General features: G+C 39.8%; 1 protein-coding gene across 1 annotated transcript in view; it reads right to left on the reverse strand.

The window, feature by feature from the left end:
• The window catches only part of Tbc1d32 (TBC1 domain family member 32), a 244,143-nt gene that overhangs the window by 67,093 nt on the left and 157,537 nt on the right, over window positions 1-19,513 (reverse strand). Inside the window, exons 23-25 of the mRNA XM_021174643.3 lie at window positions 11,813-11,935; window positions 10,442-10,550; window positions 9,648-9,741 (exon numbers count right to left, since the gene is read on the reverse strand). Of these exons, the coding sequence (XP_021030302.1) occupies window positions 9,648-9,741; window positions 10,442-10,550; window positions 11,813-11,935 (326 nt within the window). The remainder of the gene's footprint in view (window positions 1-9,647; window positions 9,742-10,441; window positions 10,551-11,812; window positions 11,936-19,513) is intronic.

Consider the following 19,513-nt stretch of genomic DNA (forward strand, 5'->3'; position numbering starts at 1 on the left):
ATGTCCATAATTATGAGCTATTGCCATTTACAGTTATGGACTCTAAGATGAAATAACTGTTTTGTCATAAGGGAAGATATCAGAAGAATTTATCTATATTTTAATACTAGCTGGCACATTGCATTAAAGAGAATGATTATCAATAAGGAACTCACTCTTATGTAGTAGTAAGAGAATTTTCTCATGAGGCAGAAAATCAATTTCCCATCAGATACGTAGAAATATGATGAAAGAAGCAATAAAAGTATAACCCTGACACTACAGAAGGATGGATTTGGAATAACTGTACAATGGAATGTTGTATAGTTTGTTTTTTTAATTGTGAGAAAAATGGGCTAAAAGGATAGCTATACATACCTTTATGTGCCACTGAAAATGACAATGACATTTTATAGATAATAAAGTAAGTGTAATGAGGGTACCCAGCTCAGGAAAGATGTATACTGGAGTGCACTGTAAGGAACATTCAACTACATGTGCTGTGGATGTTCAGTCAGATCTGAGGATAACACAGCTGAGAGGCAGAGTCACTTAGATCAGTCTGGAAATAATTCCCAGCGTCTAATGACAATGGTCTGAAAGGCAGCATTTGATGGGAGAAGAAATCTCATCTTGATTCCTCATGACATTAAACGTGTGTGGATATGGTCCGACTTTCTTAGACCCTTGATACCTTGAGAAATCAGCAAAGACAACACCGATTTCTTTGGTTCGCAGTTCCATGGGTTTTAGCACAGGGTGATTTTATCCGATTTTTGCTTGTATATGGTTAATTTTGCTGATTTTATCACTTTGAGGCTGTGAGTGAATATATCTATAAATATACTAAAAATAAACAAATTGGCCAAGTGGTGGTGGCACATGCCTTTAGTCCCAGCACTCAGGAGGTAGAGGCAGGCAGATCTCTGAGAATTCGAGGCTAGGCTTGTCTACAGAGCAAGTTCCAAGATAATCAGGGCTACAAAGAGACATTCAGTCTAGAAAAATGAACAAACAAACAAATTAACTGTGTACTTCAAATGGATGAATTATATCATATATTAATTATATCTCAACAAAGCTATTAACAGCAGTGAAAAATGTCTGTATGATTGCTCTGGAATCTGAAGGATGACTACCACAGAAGTGACAGAGATGAAGGTCAAGGAAGAGAAAGGACAGAGAAGAAGTGCACATGTTTACACAGGCGGCTCACTAGCTGTCACTTCACTTACACACAAGAAAGCCAACCTTCTGGAAGGAGGAATGGATGCTAAGGAGTTCCTAGGAACACTAAAACATTCCATTCTGTGAGACGTTCCTGTTGTATTTTTAGCTTTCAACAAATGACCCATACACATTTCTAAGACCTGTGAAAATAACCAGTGAGCTAGTGCTATCCTGCGAGACTTACTAATGGACTTAGCAATACACAAAAGAAAGACAGACAGCATACTCTCCAGCACCCACTGAGAAAACTGTACATCAAAATAACATCACAATAAAATGGAAATCCCACAGTACATAGAAGCCCTGAGTGCAAGAAGTCCTGTGTGAAGGTGTATTATTGACATGGATGTGACCATGTCAAGGACCCTGAAGTTTAGAAACCCCTGGGAAAACCCTTTGCCCCACAGTAAGGCTCAGAAAGATGGCAACATTCTCCTCTGGTCCACATGTGGACATTGCTGGTGTGTGAAGAAAATGCTTACCACAGTGTTCCTTGCATTGATATGTACAACCTGTCAATGGTCCACTACTGAGACAGTTCCGATGGAGATTAGGGCTTGACCCAGAAGCCCTGCTTCCTTGTTTATCTGTTATAACATTACCCCCCTAGTATACCAGAATGCAATAATCCACCTCTCCATTGAACTGTATATAATTAACATGCTGAGTCTCCCAAAGAGTGCAGACCACCCATTCCCAGCTCTGTGTGTGTGTGTGTGTGTGTGTGTGTGTGTGTGTGTGTGTGTGTGCATTCTTCTTTCATCCCCTTGAAGTCCATGGTCTGCCCCTGGCAACATGCTACATGTAGTACCACAGCATCACGATATCTGGGGTATAACATGATAGAGTTTGCTTATGGCAGTCATATAAAGGCAATGTGTGTTCTCTCTCTTTCTCTGTAGCATATTTGTATGTGCCCAAGTGTGCTGGTGTGCTTATCTGTGCAGATAGAGATGGATGCCAGAGGTTTATGTTGGCACATTTGAACTGTTTCTCAGTTTTGTATTTTAGGACTGGGTCTCTCACAGAACCCAGAGCTTGCAGTTTGGGCCAGAGTGGCTGGCATCTGAGTCCATAGGAGCTGGCTGTATTTTCCTCCAACAGATATGTACCATTCTAACCAGTCAGCTTCTATGTGGTGGCTAAGGATCAGAACTCAGATCCTCATACTTTCTCGACAATTCCTTTATCCCGAGAGCCCTCTCCTCAGTTGGGAGAAAGTAATTTTTAAAAATAATAAAAGAATGTCAGACAGAGAAAAAAAAAGCATAAATCGTCGTATTTTTTCTGAAATATTTCTCTCTAATGCCTTCAGTATCTGGAGTGTGCTACTCAATTCCTCAGACTATACTTCAATTTCAGCACAGGAAGTCTACATTTCTCTTGCCTCCTGAAAAAACAGAAGTCTTCGCCCTAAGTTCAGGCAAACAGAATAAAGTAGAGCAGACTAGTCAATAGGTCCTGAAAACTCCTGGGGGAACTTGGAGAATAAAAACAAACATGTCTTCATACTATCTTATAAGCGTCCTGTTGCAAACAGTCGGTCCCATGAGCTACCTTCCAGCACTTCCTGAGGACAACTTCTAACATGCTAACCTGCACCTGCTTTGTGCTCACAGAGTCAGTTTTTGTCTTCTGCAAAATGAACAATATAAATTACACTAGCACAGTTCCAGTTTATTCCAAGTATTAATTACTGGTGCTATAAGCAACATAATGTTTGCCTTTGATGCTCTGTACTCACATACATGTATGTGCACATATATGTGTGTATACATACACATGGAAATCGTTAGCTTTTATAGGGCCACCTAAATTTTTATAATGCTGCATTGAAATGTTCGCAAGGAGAAATGTCTGAACTAGATAATGCCTCCAGACTCGTGTTTAGAGAGATGATGTTTTCCTCATTAAGTTCACAGAGTTCTGATTTCCATATTTACATTTGAGGGAAAATGAGATAAAATTTTACTTCCTGTGGCACTTCCTGTTTTCCTCCCTCATCTTCAATCATGGTAAATATATTAGGACTATCAGAATGACATATAAAATTTATAAACTTAATATATCTTTGCAAGAGCTCTTCCTGAAGTTATCTTCACATGATCACCACTGCTTAGATCATTTTCTTTGTAATATAGAACCACAGACGAGTTTGGGGATGGGGGTGGCACGTCTTAGCAGGATACAGCAGGTACTGCTGTGAAATTAGGACTACCGTCTGATTCACACGTTTGTGGTTGTTCACAAATGGAGCTGCAGTATAAATAACTTCCTATCATGTGGGAAATGACAGAATAAATAATTCTAGAATTGTACAGTCCTTTCTAAAACAAAACCTGTGCTGGGAGGGCTATGGCGATGGCACAGCCTTCTAAGCCAAAGAAGAGAGATTTTTGCCTTAGAAGAATAAGCATAAGCACCATGATCCAATAGGTGTTGCAGGAACATCATTCAGGCTGCTGTGTGAGAAGAGACTGAATACAAGCAGGCTGGATGAAGCAAGAGAGGATTTAGTTTAGATTTGTGGAGTCAATATGACTTGCTGTCAGATTACTTGTGGGGCTTAAAGGAAGGAAAGGCACCTAAATAGCATTTGGCTTATTGCCTCAAGAAATGGAGACACAAAAGTTGCCATGTCTGAATTGGGGAAGAATATCAAACGAACAGATTTTAAGAGAGTGTCAGAAAATGATCACAGTCATGTTGTCTGATGCACTTACCAACTTTCCTAGACAGATGTCAAGAGAACAGAAACATGTGACCAGAATCTACAGTAGGGATAAGAGCTGGAGACAGCAATCTGACAGTCACTAGGATACTGGGCAGCATCTCCTCACTGACAAGACAAGCTAAGATCTTCACAACAGCGAAATGGCCAGTAAAAGCAAAAGAACACTCAGAACTGAGACCCAGTACACTCCAAAATTTAAGAGTTAAGGAGATGTGAAAGATGGAAGGAAGGAAGGAAGGAAGGAAGGAAGGAAGGAAGGAAGGAAGGAAGGAAGGAAGGAAGGAAGGAAGGAATATAATCAGAAATGTATTTATCACAAATGCAAAAAAGGAGAAAAACTTAACAGGTAAATTTTCCAGGAGACAAACAAAACAATATTTCAAACTACGAGGGGTTAAAAGAGAAGGGGGAAGACAAAGAAGAGGGGGAGGAGGAGGAAGGAGATGAAGATGAGGAGGACAAGTGTAGGATTTTCTCTGCTGTTGCTAGGTCTAAGTTAAATGAGCATTAAGATGAGGCTGGCATACCTGTGAGCTAGAGTGCTAGGTAGAAAGCCTAATAATTGGCTTGCAGGAAATTTGAGAAAGAAGAACATAAGGTAAAGGCATGGGTATTCTCTTGAATTTTTCAATAAAATGAAGGACATAAATGGAGTTGCGAATTTAAATATGAGAGAATAGGGGTTTGAGAAATAGCTCAGTCCATAAAATGTGTGCCTTGTAAGCACAGAGACCTGAATTTAACCTGCAGAATCCATGTGGGCATGGTGGGAAATTTATTTTATTTTCATTTTTATTTTTTATTAGATATTTTCTTCATTTACATTTCAAATGCTATCCCGAAAGTCCCCTATACCCTCCCCTCCCCCGGCCCTGCTCCTCAACCCACCCACTCCCACTTCCTTGCCCTGGCATTCCCCTGTACTGGGGCATATAATCTTCACAAGGCCAATAGTGGGAGATTTATAATTCCAGCACTGAGGTGGCAGAGACATCAGGATGCTTGAGGCTTCCAGGCCAGTCAATGTAGCCTACTTGGCAAGTTCCAGGCCACTGAGACCCTGCCTCATTACCCCTCCCATGTACATATGTGCACAAGAATATACAAGAATATGAACACACACACAGAAAGTTATAAACAAATAAATAGAAATAAACACTATCCTTTTTGGCTCATGGGAAAGGCCCAGGAGGAAGTTTAGGGTTTAAAAAGACCTAAGTTCTGTCATTGTGACATCATAGACCAACCTCTGGGATATTGTGCTTAGTAAATAAGCCACACAAAGACATTGCTATTGCATGACCTCATTTTGAAGTCTTTGAGGCTATCTGAGAAAGAATAATTATGGAGGGCTAAAGATCATGCTCTGAGGGAGACATTGGTCAAGAGATACAAAATTTCAGGAAAAGCAAAGAAGCTCAAGAGATCTGAAAATCAGTAAGAGAGGCTCCTTCCCTGGCAACCAGGGCCACTCCGGCTAGGGAACAGGTAAGCACTTTTCACTCGGCCCACTCTCCTTCCTTGCCACCTCCCCAATTTTATACCCAGCTTGATAGCAACCTGACTGCTATACCCTCGGCTTCCTCTCTGCCCCCAGTGAAAAGGAACTAAATAGATCTACAGTTTTCCCTTTTTCTTTTGAACAAATTTGTCCCTTCTACAAATCTGTCTCATCTTCCAACACCAATGGCAATGTCTCCCAGGAAACCCACTGGCCATGCAGGGAATCAGGTAGCAATCCTCACCCTCTACCTGTCCTCCAATTCTAACGCCCCTTGTCACCCCCAGCCACATAGCAAACCAACTGCAGTGACCTGTATTGCCTCTCTGCCTCCACTCCCTGAATCCATAGATCCTCATGGCAAACTCAACTTTGCTTCATCTATGGACCCTCTCAGCACCCTGCCTTTTGCCAATCCCCACTCCTGCTTGCCAGGTCCCAAAACTAGAATTGGGGGTGGGTAGGAGGAAATTCTTAAACCCTGTTGATGGAAATGTAAACTAGTACAGTTACTACAGAATCAGTATGGAGATTTCTCAAAACACTAAAAGCAGAATAACCATATGATCCAGGTATACCGTTGCTGACCATATACCTAAAGGAATCTAAGTCAGCATGCAGAGATATTGTATATCCATTTATACCACAGAGTACTGACAAAAACCAAGCTACAGAAGCAACACAGAGACCTGCCAATGGAGGATAGAGTGGAATATATACACACAGTTGAGTCTTATTTAACCACAAAGAGAAAATCACTTCCATAGAACAGAAAGTCTTCAATGTTAACTGAAATATACTATATGAAAAAAAAGCAAGTATCTCATTTTATCTTAAATGCAGACTCTAGCTTTTTGGAAAAAGAAATGAAAATAGAAGGCTACCTGGTATTAGCCCAGAAACTTAGAATACCCAAGATATAAGATACAATTTGCAAAACACATGAAACTGAAGAAGAACAAAGACCAAAGTGTGGACACTTTGCCCCTTCATAGAATTAGGAACAAAACACCCATGAAAGGAGTTACAGAGACAAAGTTTGGAGCTGAGACAAAAGGATGGACCATCTAGAGACTGCCATATCCAGGAATACATCCCATAATCAGCCTCCAAACGATCACACCATTGCATACACTAGCAAGATTTTGGTGAAAGGACCCTGATATAGCTGTCTCTTGTGAGACTAGGCTGGGGCCTAGCAAACACATAAGTGGATGCTCATAGTCAGCTATTGAATGGATCACAGGGCCCCCAATGGAGGAGCTAGAGAAAGTACCCAAGGAGCTAAAGGGATCTGCAACCCTATAGGTGGAACAACATTATGAACTAACCAGTACCCCGGAGCTCTTGACTCTAGCTGAATATGTATCAAAAGATGGCCTAGTCGGCCATTACAGGAAAGAGAGGCCCATTGGACATGCAAACTTTATATGCCCCAGTACAGGGGAACGCCAGAGTCAAAAAGTGGGAGTGGGTGGGTAGGGGAGTGGGGGGGGAGGGTATGGGGGACTTTTGGGATAGCATTGGAAATGTAATTGAAGAAAATACCTAATGAAAAAAAAATATATATATATATAAAAGAAGGCTACCTGGAAGAGGAAGGAGAAGAAAATGGGAAGGGAGATAACAGAAGTCAAAGAGTGGAATAGAAACTATCACAGTACATAATAGATGTGCATTAGCATGCCCTAATACAACTGATTGTGTTGTACAATTAATAAACATTAATTTTAAAAAAGTAGGTAATTGCAGCAGAAACTGTTGAGGCTCAAGGGTGAACTCCATCCAAGTATGCTAAGCATCTTGAAGGGTATTAGAGGGTCCTCCAGAAAAAGAGAATATGTTCATATTTATGTGTATGTCTACCTTTGCTTGTCTGGCTTATTTCACTCAACACAATGCACAATCACACATGCACACACACACACATACACAATTTCTAAGCCTAGAATCAGGAAATGATGGACACATTGTAGGTTCTCAGGATGAAGATCTAAAAATGAGAGACAAAGAAAGAACCATAAGAGTCACTATCACTGTGGGGAAGCACGGAGGATGTGGACATCGGCTTTTGCAAATCAGCAAAGTCAGTTCCTTTCCAGTTCTGACTGAGGGCCAAGCGGGCCTGTGGGCAGTCAAAGAGTTGATGTGCATTAGTAATACATGGATGCTCCCTAACGTTTCTATTCCAGCAAATGAGAGGTTTGGTTATTGTCTAAAGGAAGGATGGAGAATGGGAGAGAAAAGAAAATACTCATCTAAGAGAACAGGAAAGTAAACTGACCTGGAAACACCCTACAACTGTCTGGCACCTACTGGCAGAACGTAAATCCATTATTGCTCTTTTATAAAGCACATCTGTATGGAGTAAAAATACACTTAAAGCTGTACTGATTCCTAGGTATGATGGGTATGCTTATGCTTGGAGAGATATCTACTTATACCTTATTTTCATTTCCTTTGTTCAAATTCCCAAAATAAAGGTGGAAGTCAGCTAACAAAACTGACAGTGAATCTGTTATTCAAAGCGTAATAAAGAAGTGCCTAACTGCAAATGAAACTTAGCAAAAGAAACAGTGCTGCATCCTGTCAAGGAAAACCCAAGAAAAAGGTTGAGGTACTGAAACAAACAAATAAACAAACAAACAAACAGGTATTAATGTGTTATTTATAATTCCTGGGAATCCCCCTGAACATAGTATTTATGAAATGCACAGTAGAGAAGCAAGCATGTAGCGTAATAACCGAACGACCAAAGCTACAGCATAAACAGCCTAATAGAAGGACTTGGAGCAAACGAGGATGAGAGCAAACACCTGAAAGTGGCCTGGGTTCCCTGAAGGATGGGGGTAAGCATGAAAACATTCAAAGGCACCACTGCAAGGACTCCTCCTGAAAAATGTGCAACGCTACTCCCAAGTGTCTGAAAAAGTAATAGATTTTGTCATGCAAGAGTGAAACCCAAAGCCAAAACTTGAAAGCACATTAAGTGAATGTAGAATATATCTTTTACACATGACTTCTTTCCAATGTAAGTTTGACAGCAATATAAAGCACAAGATGTTGATGTTAATAATCGACTAAGAAAATAATGCAAAGTGTGATCGTAGGTCCTCATAATTCTTGTAGGAGTTTCCTGGCCTAGGACCGCTTGGCGTGGCACCAGCAGAGTATGATGTCCTCGAGCTCAGCTCCTTTGCTTGAACCTTGCCTTTGCCCACTGTTGCTTTTCCCTCCAAAGCTCACACACAGTCTAAACTACACACATCATATAAGACTTTCTTTGGGGCCGGGCATGGTGGTGCACACCTTTAATCCCAGCACTTGGAGATTTAATCCCAGCAGAGGCAGGTGGATTTCTGAGTTTGAGGCCAGCCTGGTCTACAAAGTGAGTTCCAGGACAGCCAGGGCTACAGAGAGAAACCCTGCCTCGAAAAAACTAAAACTAAAACAAAAACAAAAACAAAAACAAAAAAGACTTTCTTTGGCAAGGCAGTTTGATTTTATGCCATCCTAGCACACTACTTTGTCTATTTCACTCACGTTATACACCACACCTGTACAACTACCATTTGTGATGATGCCTCCAAAGGTGGATAAAATATTTCTCATTGTAATTCAAATTGAAGTACATAGGGTTTATGCAAACACAGCAGTTAATTTTGAAAAAAAAAAGAACACTTTGGTAAACAAACTTCTGTGTGTGCAGAATTTAACTAATTAGTAGCTACTGATCTAGATTTCTGAAAAAAAAATGTTTTAAAGATGTATTTATTTTTTGTGTATGAGTATTTTGTCTTCCTGTACCACATGTGTGTTGAATGTCCTGAGAGCCAATGGTGGTTGTCAGAGACCACAGAGCTGGAGTTAAAGATGGCTGAGAGAGCTGAACTGGGGTTCTCTGCAAGAGCAGCAAATTGCTCTTAACTGATGGGCTGTCTCTGCAGTCACTGCCAACTCAGTCTTTAAACAAAACATTGTTTGCTAATGAAGACATTTGTTATGCCATCGCTGCAAATATTACTTTTTGACCTCATAGAGTTACTAGCTAAATAAAAACAGGAGTAAGTGGTAAAACCTAGAGGGAGTGGGCAGCCATGGGTTTATATATACATGCTGAATGGAAATCAGCACTTACCTTTCTCACAGCCTCTTTCTGAAACTATAAAAGCACTGGAATGCCATTTGATAGGAAAGATTTACCTTGTTTTAGATCAGCATTTCGTGGACCTTCTGACTGATAGCAGTGTGGCAATGGATATGAAGAAAACATTGGCCAAGGATATGGGTCATCCCCCTAAACACACAGCAGATAACAAGCTGCATTAAGATATTGAACTTTGAAGTATCATTCATTGAAATTAACTTTTCTTCTCATAAACATCTTGTCCAATTCATCAAAAGCTTTTTGCTATTATAATCAACTACTCCTCAAAGGCAATAAACAAAATGTAATAGATATTGTAAGCAACTTGGACATGATAACTTACTCTTCTGACTAGGATTGATAATGGTGGAGTTGCTTTTTTTTTTTTTTTTCTTTTTTTTCAAGAAAAGAAAGATACAATGTTTAAAAGGCCCTGTATTTTCTTTTGCCCCACGAATTTCTTCTACCAATGATTTGTAGCTCATCTTTTCAGGGTGGTAGTTACAGAAAGAAAGTTCTTACGGACAGCCATCCTCCATAAATTCCATAAGGATTCCATTAAGACAAAACAAGAGTAAATACACAGAGGGAAAGACCATGACAAAGAGAAACTTCAAAGTTCAAATACTCAAGTACACCCAGAATAAAGACAAGTATGTAATGAAACAATAATCTACTGCTCTTGCACACACACTGCGAACTCATGCCCTCTTGGAGACAAGATTAATCTTATTTTGAATGCGCTTATCCATTTTGTAAAGTTTGTCAAGCAACAAAAATGGAATACTGGTTTGTAGTCAGTTGGAAAATGTTGCTTAGTGCTCTAAACGTGTCAAAATATTTCACTCACCTTCTCAAGCATCCTTGGAGGCAATATCCGCTCTGAAGGACCACCAATAAGATTAATCCTTACGAGAACATGATTTCTCTCTACTGATAATCCATCAATTATAAAGTTCCTGAAAGAAAATATAAATCAATTTTCCTGTCTTCTTAAATGAATATGGTTTGATTTTTTACATCATGTCACAAGATTGCAAAGAAACACACATACACACACATGTATACATACATACACACACATACATACACATGCACAAACATACATACATACCCACATACACATAAATATACACAAATACATACAACATCCATACACAACACATACACAAAATATCACATATAGAACATAACACACACACACACACACAGAAATAAAATAGTATCTGCAAAACATACTGGCCATCAGCATATTTATAGTACAGAAGGCTATATTCACTTTTTTAGATATATATTACCACTTCTTTGGTAAAGAAGAAGCAATTGATTGACAGTTGACATGAGACTAGTGAGATTAATAAGAGCATTTCCTTGAGAAATGATCCTATACTTACAGAAATGAGATTAGGACCCATATTATTTCTGAAGTGACTGAATTGTATCTTTAAGAAAACTCCTATTGGGCTGGAGAGATGGCTCAGCCATTGAAACCTAGGCTGACAGCCAAGGAGACAAAAGCTTTGCCTGTGCTCTACAGTGGCCTGAGACTACAACACACAAGGTGCTGATGAGCAGCTTCTGATGCTGCTGATGTTTCCTTTCCATATTAAACCTCAACATCCAATGACATATCCTACCCATGACCTGGTAGGTGGGAGGTATGTAATTATGTTCTGAATTACAGATATGAGAGCAATGATGGACACAGAATGTGTGTTCTATAAATGACAGCCAGATTGAGGTAATGGCAAGTGTGATTTATAAGTAGAAAAAAAAAATCTAACCCTCACTTGGCAGATAATGAGAAAGCATGGCTATAAGCTGACATAATTAGGAAACTGGAGACAGTATGGCTCTAAGAGAGATGTAAAACCAAGCATTGCATTCAAAGGGTCACTGTAGAAAATAATATGGATTTAAAAGTAGTAGGACTTTGTGAAAATTAAAGAAAAAAAATACTAAGTCAAAAGGAACAAACAGTACACGTAGTACTCTCCAAAAACATATACCATTATCTTTCTGAGACATTCATGCTTGAATGGTTTTCTACTCCTTCATTTAAACATAGTAATTCCAACTGAAAGTTAGTTTCAAATAATTTGTAACTATAATAATTTTGTTAGTTTCAAATAATTTGTAAGGTGAGCTGCTGACTCTATCATTCTAATGTTGCCCTGTCTGTTGTTGATGATGTTGTTGTTGTGTGTGTGTTTATTCTAACCTGTGGTTCTCCGAGATCTCAAAGGTATTTTCTTCTTGAGCATGTAATAACAGGTTAGATACTTGATACTGAGCCTCCAGTAAGAGAAGCACATCCAGATCACAGCACACCACACTTAGTAACCTACGAAGAGAAGAAAAGGAGCAGTCAGGTGTGGGCATTCTTCAGATTTCAAAACATTCCTGAGCCTTGAGATACCAATGGTATATGAATATCCACATGGTTATTTCAAGTTCCTTTTTAGTCTTAGTCTCACTTTGTAGCCCAGGTTGGCCTGGAACTCACTCTGAAGCCCATACTGCTTTCAAACTTGCAGCAATCCTTTTGCCTCAGATTTTGAAGAACTGAGACTAGAGCCATGAGCTACTACTATACTGACAACTCAGATTTATTTTTAAATATTTACAATTGTAATCTTTGCTTCAGAAGTTATTATTAATGATTAATCCAGATTTTTCAAACTGTACCTATATCATCACAAATGAAGGACATTTTTTGTAGCCAGGCTAGGTGGTGGGCACCTATAATTCTAGCACTTGAAGACTGAGACAGGAAGACTGTCATAAATTCAAAGCCAATTGGAATACAGAAAATCCTGTTCCCCAAAACAAAAAACAATAACACAAAAGAAACAAAAGACAAAAGACAATAGCAATAACACCAAATATAATTGAACCATTACCTAAAGACTCATCAAGGAACATTAGCAAATCCATTAAGACTACAAACTACCATAAAGCTTTTCAATAATTAATTACAGAACAAATAATGAAATGATGATTTTGCCATTAATGTAAGTCATTTTGCTTACTGAATAAGATGATAGTGTGAAAATGGCAGTATCAAAACTGTCTTTCTGGAAATGAGAAACATTAGGATATGGAATGGAAACCTCAGAAATCCATGCCTCACCCAAACCATAGCCTTCAGTAAATGAGAATTACTAAAGAGACCCATAACTGGACACTGTGCAGAGCATGAGAGACTTTGGAGCTCTCAATTCTAAATGGGGTATCTTCACCAAAGCCCTCCCTTCAAGGTTCAAGGTCTACAGAGAACAGGAGGCAGAAAGAGTGTATGAACTAGAGGTGATAGACTACACCAAGGAAACAGGGCCTCCTAGACACAACAGGACTGATCCACATCTGCACACACAGAGACTGTGGCAGCATCTACAAGGCCTACACAGGTTCAAACAAGACAAGGTCCCAGCACTGAGAGAGGAAGTAGACAAGGGCTCCAGCCCTAACCAAGAAGTTATCTGTAGTTGATACCCACTGGCAAAGGGAAAATCAGCTTTCCCTAGTGAAGTGTCACTGAATGTGTCAACCACACTTCAGGGCAGGCCTCATGCCCTGGAATGGATGAATAACACAAAATGGACTCCAGGTTTTGTTGTGTGCCTTTTCTTTTGTTTTCTCTCATGTTGTGGCTTGTTGTTTTTAGTTTATCTGCTTTGGATCTTTGGCTTTGGATCTCATGAAAGAGATAGAACATGAAGTTGGTTGTGTAGGGATGTGGGAGAAATCTGGAAGGAGGTAGGAGATTCCTATTGTTCGGTGAGGGATATCTCTCTAATGAGTTGTTGGCCAAGAAGAAACCCAAAGTTTCTCAACATAATACAGAATATTGATGTATTATGACTGGCACATGGGTGTTCAGTAAACTATCACTACCTTTTCATGTCTTCAGGAATGATATGAACTTCATATCTTGACACAACAGCATATATTACCCACTCAAAGTGTACATAAGTGTACCAAAAATAGCTGTTCGATAACATCGCCCAGAACCTGGCTACAATGACTCACAAGATCTAAAAGCAAAGAAAAGTCCACCAGAACCGTGCAGAAAAACATTCCACTCAACTTACAGAAGTCAAAAGATGAACTGCTGCTGCTGTTGCTGCTTAGATTCAATACAGATGGAGTCACTCGAAAGACTAGATATCTAGTTAAAGACTGAGCTGCTCTGACACTCACCAGCTACCCACAACACCCTCCACAGGATCTTAAGACTTCTGGTGAGTGGAGCACAGCTTCTGCTCCAATCCAATTGCGCGGGACCTGAGACTGCACTAGTTAGGGAAGCAGAAACCGGCCTGAGTAGGGCCACAGGCCTCATCCGGCCGGATCAGCGCCGGGGTAGCAGGAGAGCAGGGTTGCCTGACACCCGCCAGCTACCCACGACCCCCGCCACAGGATTTTGGGACTGCTGGGGAGTGGAACACAGCTTCTGCTCCAGTCCAATCACGCGGGACCTGAGACTGCTCTGGTTGGGGAGAGAGAAATCCGGCCTACATAGGGTCACAACCCTCTTCCTGTCAGAAAAGCACCGGGGCAGCTGGGGCACAGGGTCAGCTGACACTCGCCAGCTACCCACAACACCCGCCACAGGATCTTAAGACTTCTGGTGAGTGGAACACAGCTTCTGCTCCAATCTTTAAACAGTGACAACGATAACAACTAACCCCAGAGATTACCAGATGGCGAAAGGTAAACGTAAGAATCTTACTAACAGAAACCAAGACCACTCACCATCATCAGAACCCAGCACCCCCACTTCGCCCAGTCCAGGGCACCCCAACACACCGGAAAAGCTAGACACGGATTTAAAAGCATATCTCCTGATGATGATAGAGGACTTCAAGAAGGACTTTAATAACACACTTAAAGAAATGCAGGAGAACACTGCTAAACAGGCAGAAGACAATAAAGAGGAAGCACAAAAATCCCTTAAAGAATTGCAGGAGAACACTGCTAAAGAGTTACAAATCCTTAAAGAAAAACAGGATAACATAATCAAACAGGTAGAAGTCCTTACAGAAAAAACAGGAAAACACATCCAAACAGATGATGGAAATGAACAAAACCATACTAGACCTAAAAAGGGAAGTAGACACAATAAAGAAAACCCAAAATGAGGCAACACTGGAGATAGAAACCCTAGGAAAGAAATCTGGAACCATAGATACGAGCATCAGCAACAGAATACAAGAGATGGAAGAGAGAATCTCAGGTGCAGAAGATTCCATAGAGAACATCGGCACAACAATCAAGGAAAATGGAAAATGCAAAAGGATCCTAACTCAAAACATCCAAGAAATACAGGACACAATGAGAAGACCAAACCTACGGATAATAGGAGTGGATGAGAATGAAGATTTTCAACTGAAAGGACCAGCAAACATCTTCAACAAAATTATAGAAGAAAACTTCCCAAATCTAAAGAAAGAGATGCCCATGAACATACAAGAAGCCTACAGAACTCCAAATAGACTGGACCAGAAAAGAAATACCTCCCGACACATTATAATCAGAACAACAAATGCTCTAAATAAAGATAGAATACTAAAAGCAGTAAGAGAAAAAGGCCAAGTAACATATAAAGGCAAGCCTATCAGAATTACACCAGATTTTTCACCAGAGACTATGAAAGCCAGAAGATCCTGGACGGATGTTATACAGACACTAAAAGAACACAAATTCCAGCCCAGGCTACTATACCCAGCCAAACTCTCAATTAACATAGATGGAGAAACCAAAGTATTCCACGACAAAACCAAATTCACACATTATCTCTCCACGAATCCAGCCCTTCAAAGGATAATAACAGAAAAAAACCAATACAAGGAGAGGAACCACGCCCTAGAAACAACAAGAAGGTAATCCCTCAACAAACCTAAAAGAAGAAAGCCACAAGAACAAAATGCCAACTTTAACAACAAAAATAACAGGAAACAACAATTACTTTTCCTTAATATCTCTTAATATCAATGGATTCAACTCCCCAATAAAAAGACATAGACTAACAAACTGGCTACACAAACAAGACCCAACATTTTGCTGCTTACAGGAAACTCATCTCAGAGAAAAGGATAGACACTACCTCAGAATGAAAGGCTGGAAAACAATTTTCCAAGCAAATGGCATGAAGAAACAAGCTGGAGTAGCCATTCTAATATCTGATAAGATTGACTTCCAACCCAAAGTCATTAAAAAAGACAGGGAGGGACACTTCATACTCATCAAAGGTAAAATCCTCCAAGAGGAACTATCAATCCTGAATATCTATGCTCCAAATACAAAGGCAGCCACATTCATTAAAGAAAATTTAGTAAATCTCAAAGCACACATTGCACCTCATACAATAATAGTGGGAGACTTCAACACACCACTTTCACCAATGGACAGATCATGGAAACAGAAACTAAACAGGGACACAGTGAAACTAAGAGAAATTATGAATCAAATGGATCTGGCAGATATCTACAGAACATTCTATCCTAAAACAAAAGGATATACCTTCTTCTCAGCACCTCATGGTACCTTCTCCAAAATTGACCACATAATTGGTCACAAAGCAGGCCTCAACAGATACAAAAATATTGAAATTGTCCCATGCATCCTATCAGATCACCATGGACTAACGCTGATCTTCAATAACAAAATAAATAATAGAAAGCCAACCTTCACGTGGAAACTGAAAAACACTCTTCTCAATGATACCTTGGTCAAGGAAGGAATAAAGAAAGAAATTAAGGACTTTTTAGAGTTCAATGAAAATGAAGCCACAACATACCCAAACTTATGGGACGCAATGAAAGCATTTCTAAGAGGAAAACTCATAGCTCTGAGTGCCTCCAAAAGGAAACTAGAGAGAGCACACATTAGCAGCTGGACAACACACCTAAAAGCACTAGAACAAAAGGAAGCAAATTCACCCAAGAGGAGTAGACGGCAGGAAATAATCAAACTCAGGGGTGAAATCAACCAAGTGGAAACAAGAAAAACTATTCAAAGAATCAACCAATCAAGGAGCTGGTTCTTTGAGAAAATCAACAAGATAGATAAACCCTTAGCCAGACTCACTAGAGGGCACAGGGAAAGCATCCTAATTAACAAAATCAGAAATGAAAAAGGAGACATAACAACAGATCCTGAAGACATCCAAAACACCATCAAATCCTTCTACCAAAGGCTATACTCAACAAAACTGGAGAACCTGGATGAAATGGAGAAGTTCCTAGACAGATACCAGGTACCAAAGTTGAATCAATATCAGGTTAATGATCTAAACAGCCCTATATCCCCCAAAGAAATAGAAGCAGTCATTAATAGTCTCCCAACTAAAAAAAGCCCAGGACCAGATGGGTTTAGTGCAGAGTTCTATCAGACCTTCAAAGAAGATCTAATCCCAGTTCTTCACAAACTATTCCACAAAATAGAAACAGAAGGTACTCTACCCAACTCATTCTATGAAGCGACAATTACTCTGATACCTAAACCACAAAAAGACCCAACAAAGGTAGAAAACTTCAGACCAATATCCCTTATGAATATTGATGCAAAAATCCTCAATAAAGTTCTTGCTAACCGAATCCAAGAACACATCAAAACAATCATCCATCCTGACCAAGTAGGTTTCATCCCAGGGATGCAGGGATGGTTCAATATACGGAAATCCATCAACGTAATCCAGTATATAAACAAACTCAAAGACAAAAACCACATGGTCATCTCCTTAGATGCGGAAAAAGCATTTGACAAGATCCAACACCCATTCATGATAAAAGTCTTGGAAAGATCAGGAATTCAAGGCCCATACCTAAACATGATAAAAGCAATCTACAGCAAACCAGTAGCCAACATCAAAGTAAATGGTCAGAAGCTTGAAGCAATCCCTCTAAAATCAGGGACTAGACAAGGCTTGTCCACTTTCTCCATACCTATTCAACATTGTACTTGAAGTCCTAGCCAGAGCCAATCGACAACAAAAGGAGATCAAAGGGATACAAATTGGAAAAGATGAAGTCAAAATATCACTCTTTGCAGATGATATGATAGTATATATAAGTGACCCTAAAAATTCCACCAGAGAACTCCTAAGCCTGATAAACAGCTTCGGTGAAGTAGCTGGATATAAAATTAACTCAAACAAATCAATGGCCTTTCTCTACACAAAGAATAAACAGGCTGAGAAAGAAATTAGGGAAACAACACCCTTCTCAATAGTCACAAATAATATAAAATATCTTGGCGTGACTCTAACTAAGGAAGTGAAAGATCTGTATAATAAAAACTTCAAGTCTCTGAAGAAAGAAATTATAGAAGATCTCAGAAGATGGAAAGATCTCCCATGCTCATGGATTGGCAGGATCAACATTGTAAAAATGGCTATCTTGCCAAAAGCCATCTACAGATTCAATGCAATCCCCATCAAAATTCCAAATCAATTCTTCAACGAATTAGAAAGTGAAATCTGCAAATTCATCTGGAATAACAAAAAACCTAGGATAGCAAAAACTCTTCTCAAGGATAAAAGAACCTCTGGTGGAATCACCATGCCGGACCTAAAGCTCTACTACAGAGCAATTGTGATAAAAACTGCATGGTACTGGTATAGTGACAGACAAATAGACCAATGGAATAGAATTGAAGACCCAGAAATGAACCCACACACCTATGGTCACTTGATCTTCGACAAGGGAGCTAAAAACATCCAGTGGAAGAAAGACAGCATTTTCAACAAATGGTGCTGGCACAACTGGTTGTTAACATGTAGAAGAATGCGAATCGATCCATTCCTATCTCCTTGTACTAAGGTCAAGTCTAAGTGGATCAAGGAACTTCACATAAAACCAGAGACACTGAAACTTATAGAGGAGAAAGTGGGGAAAAGCCTTGAAGATATGGGCACAGGGGAAAAATTCCTGAATAGAACAGTAATGGCTTGTGCTGTAAGATCGAGAATTGACAAGTGGGACCTCATGAAACTACAAAGCTTCTGCAAGGCTAAAGACACCATCAATAAGACAAAAAAAACACCAACAGATTGGGAAAGGATCTTCACCTATCCTAAATCAGATAAGGGACTAATATCCAATATATATAAAGAACTCAAGAAGGTGGACTCCAGAAAGTCAAATAACCCCATTAAAAAATGGGCCTCAGAACTGAACAAAGAATTCTCACCTGAGGAATACCGAATGGCAGTGAAATACCTGAAAAAATGTTCAACATCCTTAATCATCAGGGAAATGCAAATCAAAACAACCCTGAGATTCCACCTCACACCAGTCAGAATGGCTAAGATCAAAAATTCAGGTGACAGCAGATGCTGGCAAGGATGTGGAGAAAGAGGAACACTCCTCCATTGTTGGTGGGATTGCAAGCTTGTACAACCACTCTGGAAATCAGTCTGGCGGTTCCTCAGAAAATTGGACATAGTACTACCGGAGGATCCAGCAATACCTCTCCTGGGCATATATCCAGAAGATGTCCCAACCGGTAAAAAGGACACATGCTCCACTATGTTCATAGCAGCCCTATTTATAATAGCCAGAAGCTGGAAAGAACCCAGATGTCCCTCAACAGAGGAATGGATACAGAAATTATGGTACATTTACACAATGGAGTACTACTCAGCTATTAAAAAGAATGAATTTATGAAATTCCTAGCCAAATGGATGGACCTGGAGGGCATCATCTTGAGTGAAGTAACACAATCACAAAAGAACTCACACAATATGTATTCATTGATAAGTGGATATTAGCCCAAAACTTAGGATACCCAAGATATAAGACACAATCTGATAAACGCATGAAACTCAAGAAGAATGAAGACCAAAGTGTGGACACTGTGCACCTTCTTAGAATTGGGAACAAAACACCCAGGGAAGGAGTTACAGAGACAAAGTTC

Source organism: Mus caroli, unplaced genomic scaffold (genome assembly GCF_978045245.1).
Source record: "Mus caroli unplaced genomic scaffold, Mus_caroli_1 scaffold_9, whole genome shotgun sequence".
Taxonomy (NCBI): Eukaryota; Metazoa; Chordata; class Mammalia; order Rodentia; family Muridae; genus Mus; species Mus caroli.